Source organism: Malaya genurostris, chromosome 3 (assembly GCF_030247185.1).
Source record: "Malaya genurostris strain Urasoe2022 chromosome 3, Malgen_1.1, whole genome shotgun sequence".
NCBI lineage: Eukaryota > Metazoa > Arthropoda > Insecta > Diptera > Culicidae > Malaya > Malaya genurostris.
The window spans coordinates 232,484,736-232,509,654 of record NC_080572.1 but is presented as its reverse complement, the minus strand read 5'-3'; the positions used below and the strand labels follow the sequence as shown (position 1 = coordinate 232,509,654).

Below are 24,919 nucleotides of genomic sequence, written 5' to 3'. Positions count from 1 at the left end.
AGTCATTCATTTTGTGCCGTTTCTCCAGCTTATCACATACCTGAGCTCTGAATACTGCACTCACATTTTACTGATAACCACGTTTATCACGATCTCCACCTATCAAATTCGTAGCTGAGAATCGTCCATGCCCGCATGGAAGCTTTTGTGATGTATATTTTGCCAAACAGTAATGAATAATTCTCGCCCGTACAAAGCATTCAATTGGCCAACACTGGTCGAACCGAGAGCAACCAAATGACTAACTCAACTACAAAAAGCTTTTGGGCTTCAAAACGCTATTGTAAGACCTCGTGGGTATGCACTCACTCATAACAATTTAGAGAGGGTGAGTGGCCCCGTGCAAGTCTAACGCTTCTCGATAATTGAAACATCACAATTCATTTTATGCAGCGGTAAATTTTGTTGCTTGTCTGATTTTAATATATGAGCTTCACAGTGTTGGAACTGAAACGGTAAATCAAAAAAATTACTAAGAGTATTCGGATATTCGTAGATTGATTTCTACTATGTCATCACTTGCAAGACTAAATAGAACGGTAACGTGCACTCATACCCTATCTAGTAGAGCTAATTCTTGTAACTTTTGTGATATATTGTATGCGGGAAAGCTCATACTATCATTTCAAAATTTGGCCTTTTCAATTGCCTCTACCGACGTCTACGTATATTGAAGTAGCTCAGCTAAGTATTAACATATGATATGCATCTAGCCTAACAAAAGTTTCATGATGACCATGTCACGTGATGTCGTCTCGCGTTTGATGGATTTTACAGTTGTGTTAATCTAAATGTAGTAGGTTGAATAAACGATCATCCGTTATTTTTCTACGCACCAGGTTATTTATACCCTCGATCGTAAGTGTCGTTTTTTATCGTTGTTGATATGTAATTTTTGTAAACAACTTCACTTTTACCTTTAAACGACAAATAAATTTCATTCGAATATATATATTCGAACGCCGACCGGTATTGATTCCTAGTGAAAGTTGGATTAGCAAAGATTAGCAGCGAACTCCATTTAAAAATGAAAGTATGTTCTCAAATACTCAAATACTTTCACTCGGAATGTTACAAAGCGCATTTTTTAAGTACATATCCCCACTTTTACGGGCGCTATCTGGCTCTGCAACGTACACCAATCTTGATATCGAAAATCTCAAAATGGGTTCAGCGAAAATGCGCAATCAAATTTCGACGCAGGAAACGATCAGACATAACCAAATATTGTGTGTAAATGAATTTTTTTGGTCTCATTGATATCTTACAACTATTTCATACATGAAAAATATCATTTCATCTTAAAACTACAGATTTTGTTGAAGAAATATAATAAATGATAAGAAAAAAACCATTTTACTCCACATAGTGGCGTAATGATGCCTTTTTCATATTACTTATATTTACAAAAATATCACTAGAAGATTCTGTCAAGATTTTTTTTTTCAATCTTGAATAAAGTTAGAAACTTTCTTTGGGTATGAACTAACATAACCTTTCAGTTTGTAAACAGTTATGTCAAGTTAATAAGAATTTTTCTATATTTTGCATCATCGCGTTAAATGATTAAACACACTTTACCCTATAGTTCGGATGAAATTAAACAGCAACCTATGAGACTATAGGAACCTTCATTTGAGCCAGTGTGTGGAAATCGATCAAATCATCTCTGAGAGAATTGAGTGAGTCTCATTTTTGACCACTATTTCCGGTACTTCTGGAACCGGGAACTTGGAATCAGTATAGCCGAAGTCGGTTCATTTAGTAAGTAACTAATATAGCCTATAAATTAAATCAGTATTGAGCCATATCTAGAAGAACTTTACTCTTCTTTGCGTCGTCGCTCTAAATGATGATGGTGTGCAATTTTAAACACACTTTACCCTATGAAGACATGATGAAATTCAATAGCAACCTATGGGACTGTGAGATTTTTTTTAGTTTATGAGGGACATTATTTGACACATACTCACATACATTGCTCAACTCGATGAACTGTTGAATGATATAGACGCCTCAGGGCCAATTTTCACTAGCCACTTTTTTAGATGATTGCGTAAGCTTTCTATATAAGAAAAGCAATAAGTGTACTTTTATAGAAAAGCGTCGTGATTTTATAATAACACTAACAAGTTGAATAAAAGATTAACAAATTTACATAATTGTCACCTGAAAAATATAGATTTAAATGTGGCAACCCTGCACGCTATACAAAATTGAACAAAGCACGCTGCAAACGAAGCAAAACCGCACGTACATTTTGAATGACGATTTGAATGTTTTGAAACTCATAGCCCCATAATTTCGGATCTGGATGAAATTGCACAGTATATTTTACGACAACGAGAGCAAAGCAAAGTCTTGGCATTACATTCCTTTAGTGGAATTTGGCCGTTCTTTTTTAACAGACTTCGCAGCCGATTCTTAGCGTACAGAACCACTGCATAGTACTACGATCCTACTGACACTATGAATCTTTTCAAGTCGGGGTTCGATCTTATGACAACTAGCTTGTAAAATCAGCGCCGTATGATTTGAACCGCCAACCCGGGTCAATGAGAGCTTTAATTTGAGTCATGATTCGTGAAATTCTTTTTAATCGGAGCTAGTAGTCTCAAATTAGTTTCATATATTCACTAACAAGATCTGTCAACTAGATGAATCAACTAGATAAGCTTTATAAAAAATGTGTACCCCGTTTCGCCATCGCTTGTGAAAAAATACTCACGAAATTGAACATTTCCATTAGTCGCACTGTAATATTGGAACCGAAAGTCGGATCAGTATCAACTTTTCGGGGACTTTCTAAAGAATTTCAAGTCCTTTTATTTGCTTTTTAGTTTGTGGAAATCGGTTAAGAAATTTCCGAGAAAATTGAATTCGCATTTTTCCATAAATTTGCACATAAAGACTGTCCCATACAGTATGAACGCACTTTGATTTCGCTGTAAATAGTTCACAAGTGTTAGATATTCAAATTTTATTCGATATACTGATAATATTAGACTACAACAACAAAATATTATTCTCAACTTTTGCTACTTAGCCATTGTCGACTAGCTGGCGCACCTTCTTGCGAACGTCCTCATTAAATTCCGTACACACTTCTTGGCGACAAGTTTTGACACTTTTTTCCAATCTTTTTCGAACTGTTGAATGGTTTCGGCTGCCGAGACATGTTTCCTAAGATGTGCCTTCGTTAATGCACAAAATTCCTCAATTTGTCGAAGTTGTGGGAAATTTGGTGGATTCATGTCTTTTGGGACGAAAGTGACATTTTTGGTAGTAAACCATTCTACCTTTGATTTCGAGTAGTGGCAAGAAGCAAGATCTGACCAGAAGACAACAGGATCCTTGTGGCTTCGAATCATGGGTAGAAGTCGTTTTTGTAAACATTCCTTGATGTATATTTCGCTGTTCATTGAAACAGTGGTGATGAAGGGTTTTGAAATCTTACCGCAGCTACAAATTGCTTGCCAGACCATAGCTTTCTTGCCAAATTTTTCGACTTCAATCGATGTCTCGGACTGGTTTAAAACTTGCCCTTCTCGCACCGTATAATATTGTAGTCCCGGCAAGGATTTGTAATCGAGTTTCACGTAGGTTTCGTCGTCCATGATTATGCAGTTCAAATTTCCAGCAAGTATTTCGCATTTCGAAACAAACTAATGAAAACGAATAAACAACTGCACAACTGGTTAGAGAAGAGTGTAAACAACAGGACGCAGCCATAAAAATTGACAGATTCTGAACCATTGCGAAATGACAGCGGTTTTTGGTTGCGTCCATACTTTCTGGTCTTTATTTCAGATCCAAATGAAATTCAAAAAAATTATATGAGGTCATAAGACCTTTCATTTGAATCTAAGTTTGTGAAAATCGGTTCAGCAATCTCTGAGAAACGTGTGCGACTATTTTTTTAAGGATATCACCCTGTAATTCCGGAACCAGGAGTCGGATCGGGATAAATTTAATAAGATATTTGAATAACCATAAGATATTTGAATAGAAGTTTGTAAAAGTCGGTTCAGTAATCTCTGAAAAAATTGAGTGACATTACAAATACATACAAACATACATACACACAGACATTTTGTGATCTCGACGAACTGAGTCGAGTGGTATATGACTCGCTTGTTAAGTCGGCCTGATGAGTTGAAGGTGAAACGCAAAGAAATCAAAACTAAACATGTACTTTTTGTACAAACCAAGAACCTCCAAATGTTTTAATTACTTACTGATTTTCCAGAGAAATTTTGACAGTTTTGAGTAGGGTTACCACCTGCACGGTCCTCGCCCGACAGTGTCGTTCCTAGAAGTAGCTGCCGGACTTACCAAAAATCTGCCGGACCGCAGTTCCGATGACTTTTTCAAATTCTTAACGATTTTTCGTCATGGCATAAAGTTATCATCAGCTGAGCTGAACTATCAATCAATGTCAAACTAGAGAAAAATTGTAAGAAGATAGATTATGAGTTGGCGTTGCGAAAAAGAAAAAAAAATTGTTTAAGAAAGGATTCGAACTTGTTCATTTTCTTCAATCCCCGGAACTGTTTTTTCCAATTTTACTATCCTGGGATGCGATCAAATATATCTCAAGAGGCACCTGATTGAACAAAGCCATATACATTTACACTTTGCATAGTCATTGTAGTTTACTTGCATGTGTTTTTTTTTCGTCTACTTTTCTACCTGTAAAACCACTGTGAATACATCGTGGTTCTATGTCATGTCAATATTGTGTGTTGTTGCCCTGGAGCTCTTTTCACAATGAATATAATAAATCATGCCCACGATCTTGAAAATGGATTCTATATTGCCTGATGAATTTTTAGGACATAAATCATGAGCTTCCACATTTCCGCCAAGCTTAAAAATGAAAGGCCTTAAGATAAAAATTCTATCGAGTGGCATGAGATCAACTGCATTTTTTTGGCTGTTTCGAATAAATTCCAAAAAGTTTTGAAATATAACAACCACAACAAGAACCAATAATGTAATAAGATAGTGCAAGTAAATATGATAAAATTACGAATAAACGTTGAGAGTAGCCTAATCATATATAAATTACCGATTTTGTTACATCTTATTAAAAAGGAAGCGATATTTGGAAGATACTTTTTAAGATTTAATTTCGATTCATGTTCAAACACTTGAAAGTAAGAAGGTTTAAAGAAATCGATTTTGATCTGCATACGTTCTATTGGAAAATTAAGCTCCACCATTCGAAAACTATAATGATAAACAATCATTGACTGAGACATTGTTGTTAATCAGATAACCAGAACACTTAGACAAAACAAGGCGCATATCACACGCATCTTTGAGTTTACGGTAATTAGATTCATAGTTAGATATACACTCCAAACAATGGTGAAAAATTATGTTAAACTAGTACTCAGATACGTCTCTAGCACCAGGTACTACAGCACAACAGATGTATGATTTAAAATACCGGAGGGCCAAATGAAGGATCTTATTCCCCAAATAAAATTGTTACTAGACGAGGGATGCAAAATTTCGCTGAAGCTCAGCAATTATAATTTAAATGCTAGCATATTGTTAAACTAAATCAATCACAAAAATATATCGTTTTTTCTTTAACCCAGCATGATAGCAAAATATTTTCCAGATATAATTCGAATTAAGCTCTGGAACAAAAAGACTTAGTACATACATTGACTCCACTAGGTGAATCAAGATAAATTTTAACAGCCGTCTTCATACATCCGTACAAAATATATCGTAGGTATATATCATTGGCAGTCATGCCTGACAGAGACATTTCAATACAACGCACAGAAACAAGTAGTGGTAGTGGTAATAAAAACTAATAAAATTATTTGAGTAGAGGACCTTAGAGTTAATATTTTTGATAAGTATTCTACTTATAAATATTCAAAAAAGTTTAGAAGGCTTGTGACTGAAAATATGTTCCTTTGATTTGATAATCATTCTCAATGCGCATTTCGATAGTAACACGTTGAAAATCCGGCCTAGGGCTATTGTACTAATAGTCATGACATTAGTAGAATCGCCAAATCATTTTGCAGATCGACTTCCAATCAACGAATTGTGATAAAATCAGACACAATATCTATGCTTCGGCCCTCAGAAACAATACCGCTGAAAAAAATATTTCGAAAATTGTTCAATACTGCTGGTAAATCAACGCGAAAACTCGAAACGAATGTACATATTTTCATCTTACCTTTAAGGTTAATCTATCTCCAACTAATGGTCTTTCTATATGAGATGACTACTGGAACCGTTACCTAACTTAAAAACAAACTTTGTTTTCGTTTGGTTCATGAAGTTTTCCGTTCATTTCGACTTCTATAAAAAAAATTTCACTTGAAACAAAAAACTAGCGTCATGAAACGGCAAACTACTCGAACTGTTGAGATAATAATTTTTACAGCTCACTCATTAAAATGTATTATAAAATAAAATCCATTGTTATTTTTAATTGAAATTAGGCTGACACCATGAAATAACTGGTTCGAAAGAACAAATTTTTAACATTTCAAAACTTTCAGGATGATATTGTGGTCATAATGCGAAACCATATAATCCTGTGTGCGGGGCGTAATGTACTTTATTGGAGTCGTATTGTGTTATCTTTCAAATTTTTGGGTACAATAGAAGCGAAAGATGATTGTAAAGGCCGTTGCTTATGTTCTGATACTGTTGGATGTATCAGAAGTATCTATCATGATTATTTATTACCAAATAAAGGTGTAAAACACTTTCTGCACGTGCTGCAATCCACCTAGTCGTGTTATAATGCCTATTTCAAAAGCTGATAATAATGATTAAGCTGATAAATGAAAACGAGTAAGTTTGAATAATTTTTCAAAAGCCTGTGTAAATTTCAAATTTGCTATACATTGGAAACACTACTGGCACCTACTCGACTATTAGCCGCATCTTTCAAAACATTCCACTACCTACCCTATGTATTAAAGGCAACTTTTTTACATGTCGCATAAATCACACGAGAATTCGATCGGAATAAAACAAAAACAAACTTGTCATTTTACCCACAACCAAACCAAAAACTTCCATTAAGTAAATGTTGCACCCAAAATTGTATCTCATGTGAAAGCAGCACTCAAATCGTGGTGGCGCCTCGTGACGATCGTGGTGACATCTGCGAATATTCGCCATGTAGATTGAACAAATTTTATACACAGTTCATATGTGAGGCTGTATATCTGTTTTCTGAGACCTAGGTTTTTACTCAATTTATCTATACCTTTATGTAGCTTCAACCTTTAGCTACAATTCCAAATTTGTGATTTGGAAAAATATGCGTTAGTTTTTGTACCAAGTCACGATGCAGTAACCAACCCAAAATCCAACATTTAAGAAACCGTGGGGCTAAACCGGATTGCCAATGCGGCAAGACCAGAATATAAAGTTTCAAATAAAAATGTAGAACGAAGAACGTCTGTTGGTTTCAACCTTTCGTGAGACATAATCCTGCTGGCCGTATTCGAAAACACTCAATAAATACTGAATACTAAACGATATGAACTATTGAAAGCACTAGTAAATTTTAAAAAATATTGCAGTGAAAATCCTTTTGACATGAACATGATGCTGTCGTCTGATGTGTGTCTGTAACATGTTTACAAAGTCAATCCATGGTTCGAAATAATAATTGTAATGCGCGTTTACAAAGTCAATCCATGGTTCAAAATAATATAAGATAATAATAAGGTTTATAAAATATTTAAACTGTCCGATTTAGTCCCGTGTCCGGTTTGGCCCCGGTATCCCATAACGATCAAAATTCCATTTGCGAGTAGGAATGTCGCATTATTCGAATTACTCGATTATTAAACAATCGAGTATAATTTTCAAACTTTGATTCAATTTTTATCTGTTATGTGGGTTATTAATCGATTACTCGATTAATTATTCGATTATTGTTAGTGAATTTTACAAATTATTCGATTAATTTAATAATCGAATATTAAATTCAAACTAATCGATTAAATATTACTTGATTATCTGGGTTATTAATCGATTATTCGATTATTCGATCGACACTACGACATTCCCATTTGCAAATCCATGAACAAACGGAATGAAATGGGTCACAGCCGTAGACATTCCGTGAAAGTGATCATGGTCAAATTCTTATGCTCCCACCTTTCAATCAAGGGTGTAAACTTAAATGTTTCAGCACTTAAAAGTATTTCAGAATGCGTTGAACATGATATTTTAGATCAACTGTAATCATTTTCGATGCTCAAATTTACATGATTTTTTACAGATTTGTAGAAAAATTACAGAAGAAAAAGTGTGAAGTAAAGTAGATAAACAAGTATGATGTAATTGGGCAAAATAAGTGAGAAAAGTCAGGCCAGAGAAGTAAGTAAAATAAATAACAGAGATTCGTAAATTAGAGAGTATGGTAAGGAAGTAAGACAAGTGGAGCAATAATTTTAATGAGGTAGAAAAAGCTAAATAATTTAAGTAAAATAGTGAATAAGCAAAAAAGTAATTAGTTATTAGAAATTAAGTAAATAAATAAAGAACTGAGTAAGTACGGTAGGTAAAATAAGAAAAGTAAATTAGTTAGTTGAGAATATTTGTGAGTAGTTTGTGTGTGTGTGTGTGTGTGTGTGTGTGTGTGTGTGTGTGTGTGTGTGTGTGTGTGTGTGTGTGTGTGTGTGTGTGTGTGTGTGTGTGTGTGTGTGTGTGTGTGTGTGTGTGTGTGTGTGTGTGTGTGTGTGTGTGTGTGTGTGTGTGTGTGTGTGTGTGTGTGTGTGTGTGTGTGTGTGTGTGTGTGTGTGTGTGTGTGTGTGTGTGTTGTATGACATCTACGAATGGATACGGCTTCGATTTTTCTGCTGAACATCACATTAACGTTAAGCGATTAAAGAGTCACGCGCAGTTAAACATTCCTGCATGATCGTAATGTACGAGTTAAATAAAGTCACGTTTAGAATGGAAATCGAGCGTTCAAAATTTCACGTTTAGTTACATCTTCTGTATGTGCTTGATCATGTGTAGGTTGAGAATCTGCATTGATGAATGCAGTCAGATTTACTTGAAGTTATTATTTTCAGCTGGTGTGAATCAGAGTTCCACAAAATGTTTGCCGGCCGATGTGAAAATATTACATGAATATTGCCTAGTTCGTTCTACTAAGATACAGCTAAGTATTTTAAATTAAATTAGGATTGTGATGTTTTTTACAGCAGATAAAAGCTGATAAACGATTTTGTTTTGGGCTGCTTCAACAAAGTTCAGAAATGAAAATTTAAACATCAAAACTACGTTAAGGCCAACTTGTAAAAATATGTATATATAACATAAAACTAAAACCTCCATAAAAGAAACAAAAACAAACCCATAAAAAACGAAATTATACAGTCGAGTCCGTTGTAGAATTCCCAAAAGGATAAGAACTCATTAGATTATCCTATAGGTGTGCGTAGCTGGTGGTTCAACTAGAAGGGCTTAAGATCTAGAAATCACTGTTGAATCGCATACATCATAAACCGTCTTCAGTATTAAATCGTCATAAGAGATTAGGATCGTGAAATTCTCATCAACCAAAGTTTCAGATAAAATTATAGTTGTTATGGGGTCACTGTTTCTGTACATTGATTCTAATATCTAGTGAGCGTTTAACCAAAATTTATTCAAGAGCACTTGTCTGTAATGTTTAATGTCAAAAGAGATCAACAGCAAAAATAACCAGGAAAAACAAATCGCTTTTAGATCGGTACATTGGTACTCCTCCCTATTTAATTTGAGCTTTTCCGACGATTGAGCATTAGCTTGTGTTGTAGCATTTTATCTTCCTCCAAATCGGCCAAGGTTACGTACTGGTTAGCCGCACATCCCATAACCGGGCACCTGCGAATAAGTTAAAATTAGTTGACCTAACTGCAATCAGTACTGAACCATACCTAGTGCGTGGATTGTTTCTAATCAGCATCTCTATCGAAGATTTCTCGTATATGTGATTGCATTTTTTATTCCGAACTGGTATCTCGAGCGGAAGCTTGGATATTGGATCAATGTCGCATATAGTGTCTTCTACATGTAAGTCATCATCTGTAATGTTAGACTCGTTAACGTCTCCGGTCAGCAACATTTTCGCTTGAGTAACAAAATCCTTGTAGCGTTTAAGTGTTTTTACATTGCTCTTGGTTGTAGATATGTTCGACTGGTACCGCTGAACAGATAAACATTTAAATAAACACTTCAATAGTTACGAATATTAATTTTACCCGATCAAATTCTTGCAATGTTGTTTCTTGCATACATTGGTGTAATGCTTTGTTATGGTTATTAAATTTTACTTCTATTCCAACTAACTTTTCTGCTAACTCTGCATATGGTTTGATATTCTGTTGCTCTGTAATGATTGTTTAATGATAGTTAAATTATAGTGAAAAATGTTGATTTTATACTATACCTTCATCTCCAAATTCCGAGGTTAAGCGAATTGTACTATTTAAACTTTCAAAGATTTTCTCCAAATTCGCATTAAACATATCTGCCATGTTTCATAATATTAAATTAGAATACTATGCTTATGTTGAAATATCAGTATCGTTCTAAACAATTTTATGTGATAATAGTGATAATTAACCGCGAAGCGATTCCGCCTTTGTATATCGACAAAAAATTTTAAGTCTGTACTTTTTCAATTATAGGGCGAAACGTGCATTAATAGCCAGAGATGCCAGATTTGAAAAATTTGCACACTTCAAACTACCCAGTGAATTATATCATGTTCACATTAGCCAGACCCTGCCCACATTATCGAATGAATTCCGAATCGTCGAGAAATTTTCATTAGGTTTTTCATCGTGACGACACAAATGAACAAGTATTCATCCTTGACAGTTCAGCGGTACTGTTTACAAACAAGCTTAAACAAAAATCGAAGAGCACATCTAAAACAATCATCTTTACACTTTGAAACTAGTCACTTTCATTTAATAAATATCAAAAACGAACCGTATTCAATCGTGAACAAATGTTTTAAAACTTTATTTAGGCGATACGGACCGTAAATGGTCTGATCCAATTTGTCAATAAACAAACAAAAGAAATGTCTGTTTACAAACAGTACTGCTGAACTGTCAAAATGTGTTCATCCGATTGAGGTTAGCAGTGACGGTAAAAAACCTAATTCGGAATTCCATGTGTAAATCATAATGAATTCCGAATCCATTCAGACTCCAGTGCAACAACCGATTCCGAATGAATTTCGTCTACAACCGATTAATTCGGAAATCTGTCAGAATTGAGGGAGAAGATGCGGACTAAATTGTCAACTCGTTTTCTTCTTATTGTTTCCCAATTTTGAACGTTTTCGTGCTGATTTTCAGATTATGTCTAAATAAAAAGTTTGTATGAATATAGGGGAAGGTGTTCGGTTGCCGGCACCAGACCGTAACTTATGACAGAAAGCAGATAGCGTCATTCCGACAAATGTCATGTGTGTGTAATAGCAGCACGTTCTTTTTGTGCCGAATACCGAAGCAAAAAGACGCTTGTACTTTTTGCTACGTTAAAAACAAATTTGAATTGCGTAAAAATCAACACAAAAGTTTTTTTTTACTTTTTTAATAGTATCATAAATCGGAAAGCATCAATCGGTAGGGTGAGTGGATTGAATATTTATGAGGTGAAATCGATCTATTCCGTGATTAAATACCGGATGCTATCAAAATTTTCGCAATCAACGATTTGTTTTATTATTTTCAAAATGTCTACCGGTACCCCAATGTGTTCGGTTACCGGCACCCCATTTTTTTCGACAAATCAGGTAAAATTGTCAGTAATATATAGGCTGCTGTCGAGACAAAACAAGTCAAAGTTTTGGCCAAACATCTTGCTGCTCATACAGCAGATGCTCCGGCTATAGAAAAACGTGGAAGACCGGCCAAATCAACACCAAAGGCGCCACCATCCCATCATCGATCAAGAGAGTCAAGGCGAAGTCACCATCAGACAATGAAGACTTTTGTCCAAAACGTTTGTTCCATTTTTAGTGAAATTTCTTGGGGTGCCGGTTACCGAACACCTTTTTTGAAATGGCCAACATTTATCGCTTTACTAAATTGATAATAATAATTTTTCAATCGATTGAATCAACTTAGTTTCTTAATCAGTTGTTAGCTAGGGACTTCAGCTTTCCATTGATGTATAGATGTGAAGTAAGTCATAAGTTATGATCTTAAAATAAAAGGGTGCCGGTAACCGAACACTCTCCCCTATAAATTTAAATCTTCAAATTTTTAGGATATACTAGTAAAAAATTACTAGTAAAATTATTAGTTCTAAGAATTTCAGTTTAAACTGTTGATAATCGCTGGAAATTAACAAAACCTACCTTATACCATGTTCACATTAGCGTTTATATCACTTGATATACCGAGATGATATGCATATCACGTGGAAGTATTCACATATGATCTAAATTATATCGTTTGACAATCAAGTTGTCATATTTAATGTTCCCATTAGGAGTAAGATCAATAATATTGCTCTTCTCTCCTACAATTCCATCAATAATTGAAGTCTTGCATTTAATGGTCTCGTTGAAAATTTCGAAATTATGATGATTGTTTATTGTCACTCTCAAAGTGACGTTCATAAATGAGTGCGTTCAATGCCATTATCGGTGTTGCTAGTTGCGATTTTTTACAACTCGTCATGATATCGTACATGCTATCCCGGATATCATGCCAAAATGGTAATACGCGTTGACATCAAATTGTATGGGATATCAAGTGATATCGCACATGATATCATCGGATATCAAGTATATCACTTGATATCAGAACTAATGTGAACATACTATTAGCCAACATCATCCATTTCTCTAGCTCGAGTGTAGTGAAATATTGTAGGTTACTTGATTCTTACACTAACTCATTCATAAAATGAGCCAAATATCAATGACATTTATAATGTCACTGTCAATCGTGTTGATCGAGCACCCAGAAACGAACAGTCGATTAAGAATTCATGGATCATTCCGTCATTTCGATAATGTGGGTGTCAACTTCCCACTTGTACGCGTCTGGCCGATTTCGTCCCAGACGACCAGCTATGCCAGCATTCTGTCAGAAACCCAGCAGATATTTTTGCCAGCATTCTGCCAGAAATAAAGCAAGAGTCTGGCAACAATACAACAACCGTTTCCGGAAGAGATTTTCGCAATTTCAACTTTTTTAGCGATGTTGGAAGGTAACCATTTATTTTCTAATCGTTGTGCATCTAGACTATTTTTGATTGTGTTGGTTATTTTCACCCGAAACTAAGTGGCGGTAAACCAGAAGCAAGTAAATATCGTAACAAAACATAGGTGCGATTTTGTATTGCGTTGCAGGATGAGAAGTAGATACAATTCTGTATTTAGTTTATTGTATTATATCTGTATCATGCATGAAATTCGCATGCAGCGTTGCCAGGCTGCCTGATTTGTCTCGCTTCGCCAGACACTCAAACTAACCAGATCTTTTCCAGATTTTCCAAATTTTCGTATATATTTTCAGTTTTTACGGTTTTGGCCTTTATACGATAGGTGGGGAGACCGTTTTTTATTTTTTTGCTCACTGAAAGTGAAGCCCAGCAAAAATGTCCTTGTATATAGTAGACCCAGACAAATCCAGATAAATTTTTGAGTTTTGACAGATTTTTGAAAAAATAACCTGGCAACTCTGTTCGCATGGACGTATACAATCCAATACATTACAAATAATTCTGTATGAATGGCAACTCTGTTGGTAAATGAAAAAAATAAACACAGTCTAGATGACAGACTGGATGGCTTTGATAGGGTATATTTGAAATGACCGTTAAAACCATTAAAGAATTCAATTTGAGTGTCCTGTCTGTTTGTCTGTGGCGAAACTGTCATTTAACCAAAATAATTATACAATGTAACTTTGTATTAATCAACGTCTTTGTCTTCAATATCTCGTACTTCACTCGAAATCAATATTAACTATGAACCTTTCTGACAGTTCACTTACAACCACGAATACTCATTCGCCATTTTGAAATCAGACGACCAATCAAATTCCGTCAACGTTAACGGGACTTCGCCGGTAGTTTAGACTAGTTTAAAGCTTTCATTATTGAAATGTGTATACGTTCTGGACGTAAAAACGTTCCATGAGGTTGACACAGCATGTTAATAACTGTTACACACAGTTTCTTCCCATTGCCATTCCCTGTCGGCCACGGTCAAATGATAGAACGTGGGAATCGAACTTTAGAAGACTCATATTATCAATGAAGAAAAATTCAACAAGCATCGATCATTGCAAAATAATAAGCGGGAGATTGATGCTTAAGAATTTCGCAGCAATTGTAGTATCGTATTTATTGCTCTTCGAACGTCTGTATTTGTTGTAAAATTCAAGATTATAATGATTGTTTATAGTCACTCTCAAAATGACATCCATAAATGAAAGCATCAATGCCATTATACGTGTTGCTAGTCGCGACTTTTGATATCGTTTATATTATCCCAGATATCATGCAGAAATTGAGATATGGGATGAAATCTGCTTGTATGAGATATCAAGTGATATGGCACATTTACTTATGGTCCAATCCACATGTGAATGTGTTGGTGTGGCTATTTTCAGCGGTTGTGTGACGAATACTAGTGTGAGTATCTCGAAATAACCCAGTGAACTTTGTCGAGCCGCATCGTGCCAATTATTGAAGACATATAGGCAATAAAACCTACTGCAATGCCAAGAGAACAGTTGAGAAAGGCATAAAACCGTTTCTGAAACTCTATTACACGTAATGGAACTACTCTTCAACTTGGTTCATAAGTTCATAGCTTACGAAACTCTAAATGCATTTACCGCAGTGTATAATTATAAGTCAAATATGTTTTTACCTGAGTGTAAGATTGAACCCACAACAACCCGCATACGCATGGCTGTCAGATGGCTGACTAAACGCTGCCAGCTGGAAAAATATGGCTGGCAGACATTCTGGTGACCGACTGCCTCACCGCTGCCAGGTATACAACTCAAACGATACAACCGTATCCACCAGAATTTTTCCACATTGAAATCTTTGACATTTCCAGTGAAGGTGAGAAGATGCAAACGCTCGGCTAACTTAGATACAGGCGACTTTGTTTTGTCAAATTGGATTTGACAACCGTCACTGAATCAATTTTGGTAGCCGTCTGGTGGCCATGGCTGCCCAGGTAGCCAAAACGCTATGCGGGAAACTTTGACTTCGGTTCGCACACATTCTAATAGCGGCCCTTACACGAGCATTAAAAATGTCATTTTAAATGATGTCATTTAAATGATGTAATTCAAATTTGTTAGAAATTTCGTCATTAGTGCACCACTACACGTTCATTAAAATGATTTTTTTTTTACTAATGACTCGTGTAAGGGCCGCTAATTTCGTATATGAATACGTATATGTGCACTCTGCATCGGTGTGAGTAACAGAGACGTCAAATTGCTCAATAGCGGCCCTTACACGATCATTAAAAGTGTAATTACCAAGTAATGATACTTCTGCTCAAACGCTCGTCATTACTGCATTACTATACATCATTACTTTTTAGCATTACACGTTCATTATTAATGATGAGCTTGATGATGAGTATTTGTAACTACTCCAGCAATAGCAATAGTAGTATTTTTATTTTCGTTTAGCTGAAAATAAATTGGATTTGCCATTGAAACGTTAAGGTTAATGAAATATTAACAATTTAAATCAACACTTTGGCATTTTTTCGCGTATAGTTCTAAAGATATTCAGCACTTCCACAAAAAAATAAGAAGAAGAAATAATGTTGGTAATGATGGAAAATCCGGAATTCCATCATTACTCGTGTCATTACTTAACTCGTAGACCTTACACGATCATTAAAAGTGTCATTACTTTTTTGACACTTTTAATGATCGTGTAAGGGCCGCTAATAAGCATAAAATAATTTCATATAACTTATCCACTTACTGCCAACAATTTCTGGTGAACTCGACGGATTGTGCAGTGTTCTGGAAGGCCCTGTCTAAAATCCAACAAGAGATATTCACGATGAAGTTCTACCCTTTCTTGTATAGGGTAAATTTTGAAAAGGCGCCCCATAGTAAATGAAATATAAATCACAACAAAATGGTCTGTTCTGCCGATTTTATTGTAAAAATAGTTTAAATATAGTTCAATAACAACAAAGATAGATTCAATGTTGCTAATAATTCATTTATTGATTGCATCCTGCATTTTTTTTATATCAAAACAAATTTAAGTTGATTGAAACTATGTTATTATTTGTTTAATGATGCGATAAAATCTATTGTTTACATGAATCGTTTCGCTTTGAACTCTTTCAAACCACTGCAAAATCTGGCAGTCACCCACTTGTACGCAGCGGACAGATTTCCCCCCAGCATAAATCAAATAAACATAGATTTCCGACTGTACGGTGACACTAACAGCACCTCTAGTGAGAAACGGGTGTACTTTTTTTCCATTAGCTACTGTGGTTTTATTAAATGCGCAGGCAACTTTATGCATGCATTTTAGGAGCATTTACGCAACCATTCTCCACCAGACGGTGCTTTTGCTGTCACGGGTTGCTCAACTACATTAGTATTGCACTGGGAAATCTATGTTTATTTGATTTATGCCCCCAGGCAGCAGGCTATGTCTGCCAGCCATTTCTGGCAACAATGCAACAACCGTTTCCGGCAGAGAATTTCGCCCAGCGGTTATTATCGGTTCTGTTTCTGTCGGATTCTTGCCATACAAGATTGGCAGAACCGTTTTGAATCGGTTCTGTTTCTGTCGGATTCTTGCCATACAAGATTGGCAGAACCGTTTTGAATCGGTTCTACATTTTTAGCGCCTTGGTTTTATTTTTTCTAAAAAAAGTACATATGAAAGACAGTAAGCTATTGCCATTCATATCACGCGTTTTTTTAGATCGGCCAATAAGCCACCTGTCAACTTCCACTTTCGAGTGCCGAGTCATTCGAAATTACTCTTCAAAGTGAATGTTGATGGATGGTTTATTGGCCGTTCTCAAAAAAAGGCGTGATATATACTAATTATGGAAAAAGTTATTGCCAATAACATTGCTTTCTCACTACCAAACATACCCATATTTCAATCTCATTTACCTCGTCTCAAGATTCGTTTTTGTATTGACATGCGGGATTGACGAATATCAAATGAAGTCGAGTAAAAAAAGAAGAAAGAAGGAAGAGAGAAATAAACCAGACACGTGCGGCGAGATAATGACGTAATTTCACCTAGACAATATTGACAGCTGCCGGAATGCAGCCAGCCTTCTGACGGTTGCCAGAATTCCTCACAAAAGGGCAGCAGAAGTGTGAACAGTGCATAAAGGCTGTTTATGGGCTTATCTGTTTAAGATCTCCGACAAAAACATGTTCTTCGAACAAAAATTTGAAACAGATTTGAAATTTTAATTTGTTTTTATATTATCTAGAATTTAAAACATGAATCGAAAACTGTTTAAAATGTCATGCATATCAGCTCGCGAATCTTACAAAAGTAAACAAATCGAGTTTCTCTCACCTACCAATAAAAGCTTCAAAATCCTATAATTTTTCGGATTCTACAAAAATCTCAACCTTTGTAATACAAAGAACTATAAAGGGCGAAACTGTCATTCCATTTGTTTACGTAAGTTTCGCCCTCCGTGTTCCATGACAACAAACGGGACGATACTTCAATTGCTCTTAAGGAAGGGCGAAACTTTTTTTTTCTTTATTTCAGATGGTTTCCGAGCCTTTTAGGAAATAGTAAATGAGACGATTAAATTACTCGCAGATCCCAAGTAACAATTCGAATGCCTTATGGTTTTGATTATAATTTATAGGAGTTTTGTAATTGATTTTTCAATCACTACCTGTTTTATGCCAACTATAATAAGTATCTCTTTTAACCAGTAATATCATAGTTTTCAAAGCTTCTATAGAACCCTTTACCTGCACTAAAAATAAAATAAAAATAAAACAATTTGCACTAGAATAAAACCATGCAAACACTCTTAATATTGCTTTCAAAGATTTTCTTTAAAACATTATTGCCAGTTAAATTCTTTCATAAATCTAGTTTTGTGTGTGTGCGTGTTCATTCTATGACAATTTCACTCAGAGTAAATTTGAAGGTTCTAAAGTACATTTATGACACATTAGTTGTAGGCTATTTGATTTATTGCTTTTTAGGTTAAGTGTAATTTGCATTAAAAGGAATTTCATGGCCGCCATTATGATGTTCTATACCGTAGCATTTATTGACATCAAATAAACTTCGAAATGCAAAAACGAGGAAATATGTTGGACTTTCATGATTCATTTTCAGATCGTATGCACAAGTTTTATCGCCACAGAATAGTTTTATACAAAAATGACGATGAATAACAAAAAATAATTTTCATAAATCATGGAGACTTTCGCAAAAACCGCATTTATTTCAAGGCGATTAGTTATAATTCTTATTTTTATCCTTACATTCACGATAAAAATAAAAGCGCATACAGTTTTTACGTTCGGAAAAGGTCTCAAACTCGTAATTAAAATATAATATATTCTTACTGATTGCATTCAAAGTAGACATGACACACATAGTTAAGAAAAATATCATCAAAACGACAGTTTATTCATAGCGGAATTCATTCCATCCAAAGAAATTTAATGTTGATCGTAAAGCTGGTTTCAAAATTTTCTTGAATTTGGAGTTTTAAAGCAGGTTTATGCTGATTCTTCATTTTGATTTATAAACCTTATGAAGAATGGTCCACTTTGCAGGAACATGCTCTTATAGAGGTTTTCAGTAGGTTTTCGTGGAGTTTAAAGTTTTATTGCAAGATTTATTATGTAGCATTGAAGACAGCTACAAGTATTTAATAAACCCTTGGCATCTTAGAGCTTAAGCAGTGTGCCTTAAAATTATATTATAATATTGAATAAAAAAAAAAAGTATTTAATAATATTAAAAATGTTACTTGGGATTTGTCTTAGTCGCGAAAACCAGCCAATTTCAAGAAAAATGCGCAAGGGCGTATCTGTATAATTCACATGGGAAGCATAAAAGTAAACAAATCTAAAAAGGGCGAAACTCTTTTTATGTTGATTTATTCAGTGGATATAGATAGAAAGTGGTAAAATATGCATCCCTTTTGAAGATAAACTAACAATTCATCGACTAATCATAAATTGATCTGAGAATATACGACGATTTCTAAATATGACTTGAAACCAAAATCGAAACATTCATCGATGTTTTTCTCCATTTACTGTCAATGTTAGATTCGCCGTTCTTTGAAAAACAGCTGATATGATGTACGGGAGAGGTAAACGCCAACCACCAAGCGGAATTTTCCAACGTGTCGTAAAAAATTGAATTCTCTCTGAATCTGTTCAGAACAGCAATTTAAAACATTGTGTTGTGAATATGTATTTCAAATGTATTTTAGACAGTACCAAATTAAACGACAGCCTGTTGTTGTAGAATAGATATCCAGCAGTGGATTGTGAACAGCCGGTAATTCATTTTAAATATTAAATCTTGCATTTGGACTACAATCATTTAATTTACCCTATCCAGCTCAATGCGCATCATGGAACACGTGTGCGCGATGTTTCATCGATTTGTCTCCACGTTGCTCGATTTCGATTACGTACTGGAAATTCCATTTCCGGCCACCATTGCGTTTTTGCTCGTCTTTTTAGCGTTCTCCCATTTTCAGCTCTTTTCATCACCCCGCGCAGGAAATTGACATCCACAAACTACAGTCATCGCTCAAAAGAAGGGGGCTGGATTGTCTTGTTCGACCATCGATTCGTTCACTTCTATCGGGTCTCTCGCCGGAATAACATTCAATTGCGCTTTTGTTGAATACTCTTGTTGAATTTGTAAGTGAATTTTTTCTGCAAAAGGTGATAAGTTCAAAATTTCAAATGTTTTTCCAATGCTAGTGTACTCGTGAGTGATGTGATTTATTCATCGGTTATTTTACAATGTTATTTGCGTTTGAAGTAACCAATTATTTGAGTTTTAAAATGGACTTCTGCTGGGTAGTGACGGCCACTGGATTTTCACATCGGCACGTGGCGAAGTCCTGGAGTCTTCGTTGAGCTTTGTCAGAAGTGATTCACTGTAGTTTCATAATTTTATATGGAAAGTGTAGATTATTCAAAAGTAGTTTTGTTAGTGGGATCTGATGTGCATTATCAATATTTGATAGTTCAACGCATGGCTCAAATGTGTAGAGTTCGATGGAACTACAAGTTGACCACATCCGAGAAACGAAATTATAAATTTTGTATAATCGCTTTGCATATGAAAAATATGGTTCAACTGCCGGTACATTTCAGCCACAAAGTGATTCCAAATATGGCCGTCTTCCAGTAAACTATTCAGCGGAAAACTGAAAAGCCGGCCGCCATTTTGAAGATCTTTTTTGAATGCTGGAGCAAGATCCAGCGCATGCTGCGCTAGACAAGCTGACAGCAGCAAAATCAGTTTGACCTTTGTGTTGAGTTTTGTATAATTAAAAACAGTGCACTGGAGAAATTGGAAGTTGCTAAGTTGATTTGACTTATTTTAAGCTTCCAGTGGTGGGGAAAAGGTGATGTGAAAGGCAGCTGTTAGTCATTTACGCACACTGTTTTTCGAGGGTTAGAAAATGTACACGTATAGCATTTTATTTCACGAATACATGAAGATGCGAATTGAATCAACTTTTCATGTGTGACGGTTACCAATACGTCTGCGATTTTGGAAAGGGTGGAATCTCATTCCATATAATTGAATCATTTTCTTTCTTTATTTTTCTTACAGTAACGGACCAAGATGGGTAAGGAAAAGACTCATATTAACATTGTCGTAATTGGACACGTCGATTCTGGCAAGTCGACCACCACCGGTCATCTGATCTACAAATGCGGCGGTATCGACAAGCGTACGATCGAGAAATTCGAGAAGGAAGCCCAGGAAATGGGTAAGGGTTCCTTCAAGTATGCTTGGGTGTTGGACAAACTGAAGGCCGAACGTGAACGTGGTATCACTATTGATATTGCTTTGTGGAAGTTCGAAACCAGCAAGTACTACGTCACCATCATTGATGCTCCTGGACATCGTGATTTCATCAAGAACATGATTACCGGAACGTCGCAAGCTGATTGTGCTGTGCTGATTGTTGCTGCAGGTACTGGTGAGTTCGAAGCTGGTATCTCGAAGAACGGACAGACCCGTGAGCATGCCCTGCTCGCCTTTACCCTTGGTGTCAAGCAGCTGATCGTTGGTGTTAACAAAATGGACTCCACCGAACCTCCGTACAGTGAGCCTCGTTTCGAAGAAATCAAGAAGGAAGTCTCCTCGTACATTAAAAAGATTGGATACAACCCTGCTGCCGTCGCTTTCGTTCCTATTTCTGGATGGCACGGAGACAACATGTTGGAACCATCCACTAAAATGCCATGGTTCAAGGGATGGGCCGTTGAGCGTAAAGAAGGTAAAGCCGATGGCAAGTGTTTGATCGAAGCTTTGGATGCTATCTTGCCACCATCTAGGCCAACTGACAAGCCTCTGCGTCTACCTCTGCAGGACGTCTACAAAATCGGTGGTATCGGAACGGTCCCAGTAGGTCGTGTTGAAACCGGTGTCCTGAAACCAGGTACCGTTGTTGTGTTTGCTCCTGTTAATCTGACTACCGAAGTAAAGTCCGTTGAAATGCATCACGAAGCCCTACAGGAAGCCGTGCCCGGAGATAACGTTGGTTTCAACGTTAAGAACGTTTCGGTCAAGGAATTGCGCCGTGGTTATGTCGCTGGCGACACCAAGAATGCTCCACCCAAAGGAGCCGCTGATTTCACCGCTCAGGTTATTGTGCTGAATCATCCTGGTCAGATCTCCAATGGTTACACACCAGTGCTGGATTGTCATACAGCTCACATTGCTTGCAAGTTCTCCGAAATCAAGGAGAAGGTGGATCGTCGTTCTGGTAAATCTACCGAAGACAACCCGAAATCGATCAAGTCTGGTGATGCTGCCATCGTCATCTTGGTCCCATCCAAGCCGCTGTGCGTAGAATCCTTCCAGGAATTCCCGCCGCTGGGACGATTTGCTGTGCGTGACATGAGACAAACGGTCGCTGTCGGTGTCATCAAGTCGGTCAACTTCAAGGATGCATCTGGCGGTAAAGTCACCAAAGCTGCTGAAAAGGCTCAAAAGGCCAAGAAATAGCCGCCAACCGAAATTATCATTCAATCTGCCACTGATGCCAACAGTACCTACATTCGCAGCAGTGGCGCAATCAACAGCAAGCAACATCCGAAGTCCACAAGACGGCTGATCAACATCAAATCTTATCACTGCTTCCATCGTAAAGCATTCAGACGAAAAGTAAACGGGCTCTTTAATTCATTCCTTTTTGCTATCTTAGAACACATTTATATATTAATAACTTTTTTATTAATAATATTTAAACAATATTATCTAGAACAGCACAGAATCCAGATGTGTGAATGCGTAAAGATAGGAAAAGCGATTTAGATTTTCCGGATAAACATAAAATATAACTTTCAGAATGATCGAAGGAAAACAATTTTTATTTTTTTTCTGCAAACAAACTGAAAAGAAGTGATCATCCATCCCCTCGATTCGGCAGATTGGTAGCGCAAAAAATCGAAATTAATTTGTTCGTGGCAAATAGTACTGGCGAAAGCGAAATTTATACTGGACCGATTGAAAAGACTGTTCCTTTCTGGTCAGGAAGGACAATAGAATAACTTTGGAATACAAAAACAATCCGCTAACAGCAAATCTCTCTTTTAATGAAATACCAGACAATTCCCTTTTCACATTTCTTCCGTTTGTTTCATGAATGGTGTGTTAGAGTTTCGTTTCGTGATGAATGAGTACTAGTTGTTTGTAATTCCATTCTTTCGACGTAATTCGATATTTGCCACTTGTTGCAGTGTATTATGTACTGTTCACTCCTTTCTGATCAAATTCGATGGCGACACAGCTCCCTGCACGGATAGTAATATTCTTTTACGTGTTCAAATGCCGGACAAACGAGAATACACGCATTGAAACGTGTGAAAGAATATCACCGCCTGCGCACGGAACTGGACCTGTTCAGAAAGGTGTGAATAGTCCATTTATCTACTAATAAGTAATTGTGCATAAGGAAGCATGAATGGCGTTGGTTTATTTTTTGCTTGTTATTACTGAAGATATGCGATAGTCGCATTAAACTAGCAACAGGTATTCTAGAAAACTGTTGATACATTTCCAATGGAATGGGTCATATGAAGAGGCTTGTATGTCAGCCGTCCAATATGTTGTAGGTATCAGTGACGTTATCTCAGAAAACCACGCTGGATGTCATTTACTAATGGTCGTGCGTTAGAAAGGAAAGTCAAGTAAGGGGCAATGTTGCGAAATTAAAACGTAATTTCATAATATTATCTAGCTGTGATAAAATTGCGGCATGTGTGTGTCGTATCTGTTATTTTGAGAATAATAACACCACATTTCACAATATGTTTTCATAGTAATGCAAATTTTAGCACATTCTCAACAATCAGATATAAAAAATATACACGGATATTTCTATGCATTTTGATACAAATTTTCATACTTGGAAAAGCAAGCCGGCCGGTAGTGAAGAAAGTGTTTTCACTAGAGATGGGCAATTCGCTCCTGAGCTGTTCCAGTGAATCGAATCATTGAAGTGAGCTGACAGCTCACAGCTCTTTTTAAAAGAACCGCAGCTCACCAGCTCACTCATTTGCTACCCAGTTCACTGCATTATGACGCAGGGAACACGCTACGAGCTGATCGGATCTTCGGCTCTTTAAGAGATTCAATTTAGTCGACATCAATTGAAGATAAATTATTTCGCATGGCATTCATTGCATCATTGCAAATCAATGATTCAATTTCGATCATGCATTTGAAAAAAAACCGGTGCATAAGAAAAACGGCGCACAAAATGAACCTTAAGTTCAAAATAAAAGAGCTGATGAGCTGATACATCGAATCGGTTCACTTTGGTGAGCTGATCGGTTCGGAGCTGTTCACCAAAATGAGCTGTTTTGCACGCCTCTAGTTTTCACCATCTGCTTTGTCCATTGAAAGGTTAACCTCTGCACAAAAAATACCAACACTTGAGCGTTGTTTTATTGTGTTGAATTTGACTTTCAGTAAATTTGCACGGAAATGTGGTCACAACCACACAAACGAAACAGGTAGCATGGAATTGGAGATCAGTCAGCATTCGCACACTCGTACAGTTGATTCCATTGCTAACTTTTTTCTGCGTACGTACCATGCGGTCGCGATCATTTGCTGGCCATATATTTTTCAAGTCCAATAACATGCGTTCTGAGCTAACAATAGATAGGCCCAAGATTACATTAAAATTACTCATTATTTTCCTAATTTGCCTGCATTTTAAATTGAAGATGGTATTGTTAGTTTTAGTTTTCGGAGCCAAGCAAGTGCATCATTGCATTTACTAACACATGGCGAACATTTAAATCCGATCTATAGGGTAGGTACACGTTAGTGGTTATTGCTTGCTGGATCCACATCTATACCAAGGCAATGGAATGGAATGATTTCAGATCGTCAAATTTAGCAACGTGGTCGTGACTGCGCCAGGTCACGGAAACCATGTGTTGCTTGGATTTGGCGTTCTTTTGAACTTTCTACCGTCTGCTTGTTGCTAGGGGGAGATTTCTGCCATGATTTTTAAAACAAAAATTAGGGTTGCAACAATGACGTCTACTGTCGATATTTTCACATATTTTGTAATGCAAAATAAATCGAAACCAATCAGATTTTCGTCATTTCAGTTCTATATGGAAAATCGACATGTTGCGAAATACGATTCAAAATA

At 36.3% G+C, this 24,919-nt stretch overlaps 3 protein-coding genes across 4 annotated transcripts in view; 1 reads left to right on the top strand and 2 right to left on the bottom strand.

Moving 5' to 3' along the window:
- The window catches only part of LOC131436534 (venom acid phosphatase Acph-1), a 29,971-nt gene extending 29,738 nt beyond the window's left edge, over nt 1-233 (bottom strand). The window contains exon 1 of one of the 2 annotated variants that reach the window (XM_058605287.1): nt 41-233. The gene's annotated coding sequence lies outside the window, so the exon portion shown is untranslated. The remainder of the gene's footprint in view (nt 1-40) is intronic. The other variant, XM_058605289.1, reaches the window with a different exon arrangement.
- A 9,407-nt stretch (nt 234-9,640) lies between these two features.
- LOC131436959 (E3 SUMO-protein ligase NSE2-like) lies at nt 9,641-10,640 on the bottom strand. Its single transcript, XM_058605968.1, has 4 exons — nt 10,445-10,640; nt 10,257-10,384; nt 9,933-10,201; nt 9,641-9,879 (listed from the first exon to the last, which is right to left on the bottom strand). Exons 1-4 carry the CDS (start codon nt 10,530-10,532, stop codon nt 9,768-9,770), a joined length of 597 nt encoding a protein of 198 aa, XP_058461951.1. The 5' UTR covers nt 10,533-10,640; the 3' UTR covers nt 9,641-9,767.
- A 9,130-nt stretch (nt 10,641-19,770) lies between these two features.
- Nucleotides 19,771-22,833, top strand: LOC131434872 (elongation factor 1-alpha). The gene is made up of 2 exons (XM_058602093.1): nt 19,771-19,922; nt 20,851-22,833. Exon 2 carries the CDS (start codon nt 20,863-20,865, stop codon nt 22,252-22,254), a length of 1,392 nt encoding a protein of 463 aa, XP_058458076.1. The 5' UTR covers nt 19,771-19,922; nt 20,851-20,862; the 3' UTR covers nt 22,255-22,833.
- Nucleotides 22,834-24,919: the final 2,086 nt, after the last annotated feature.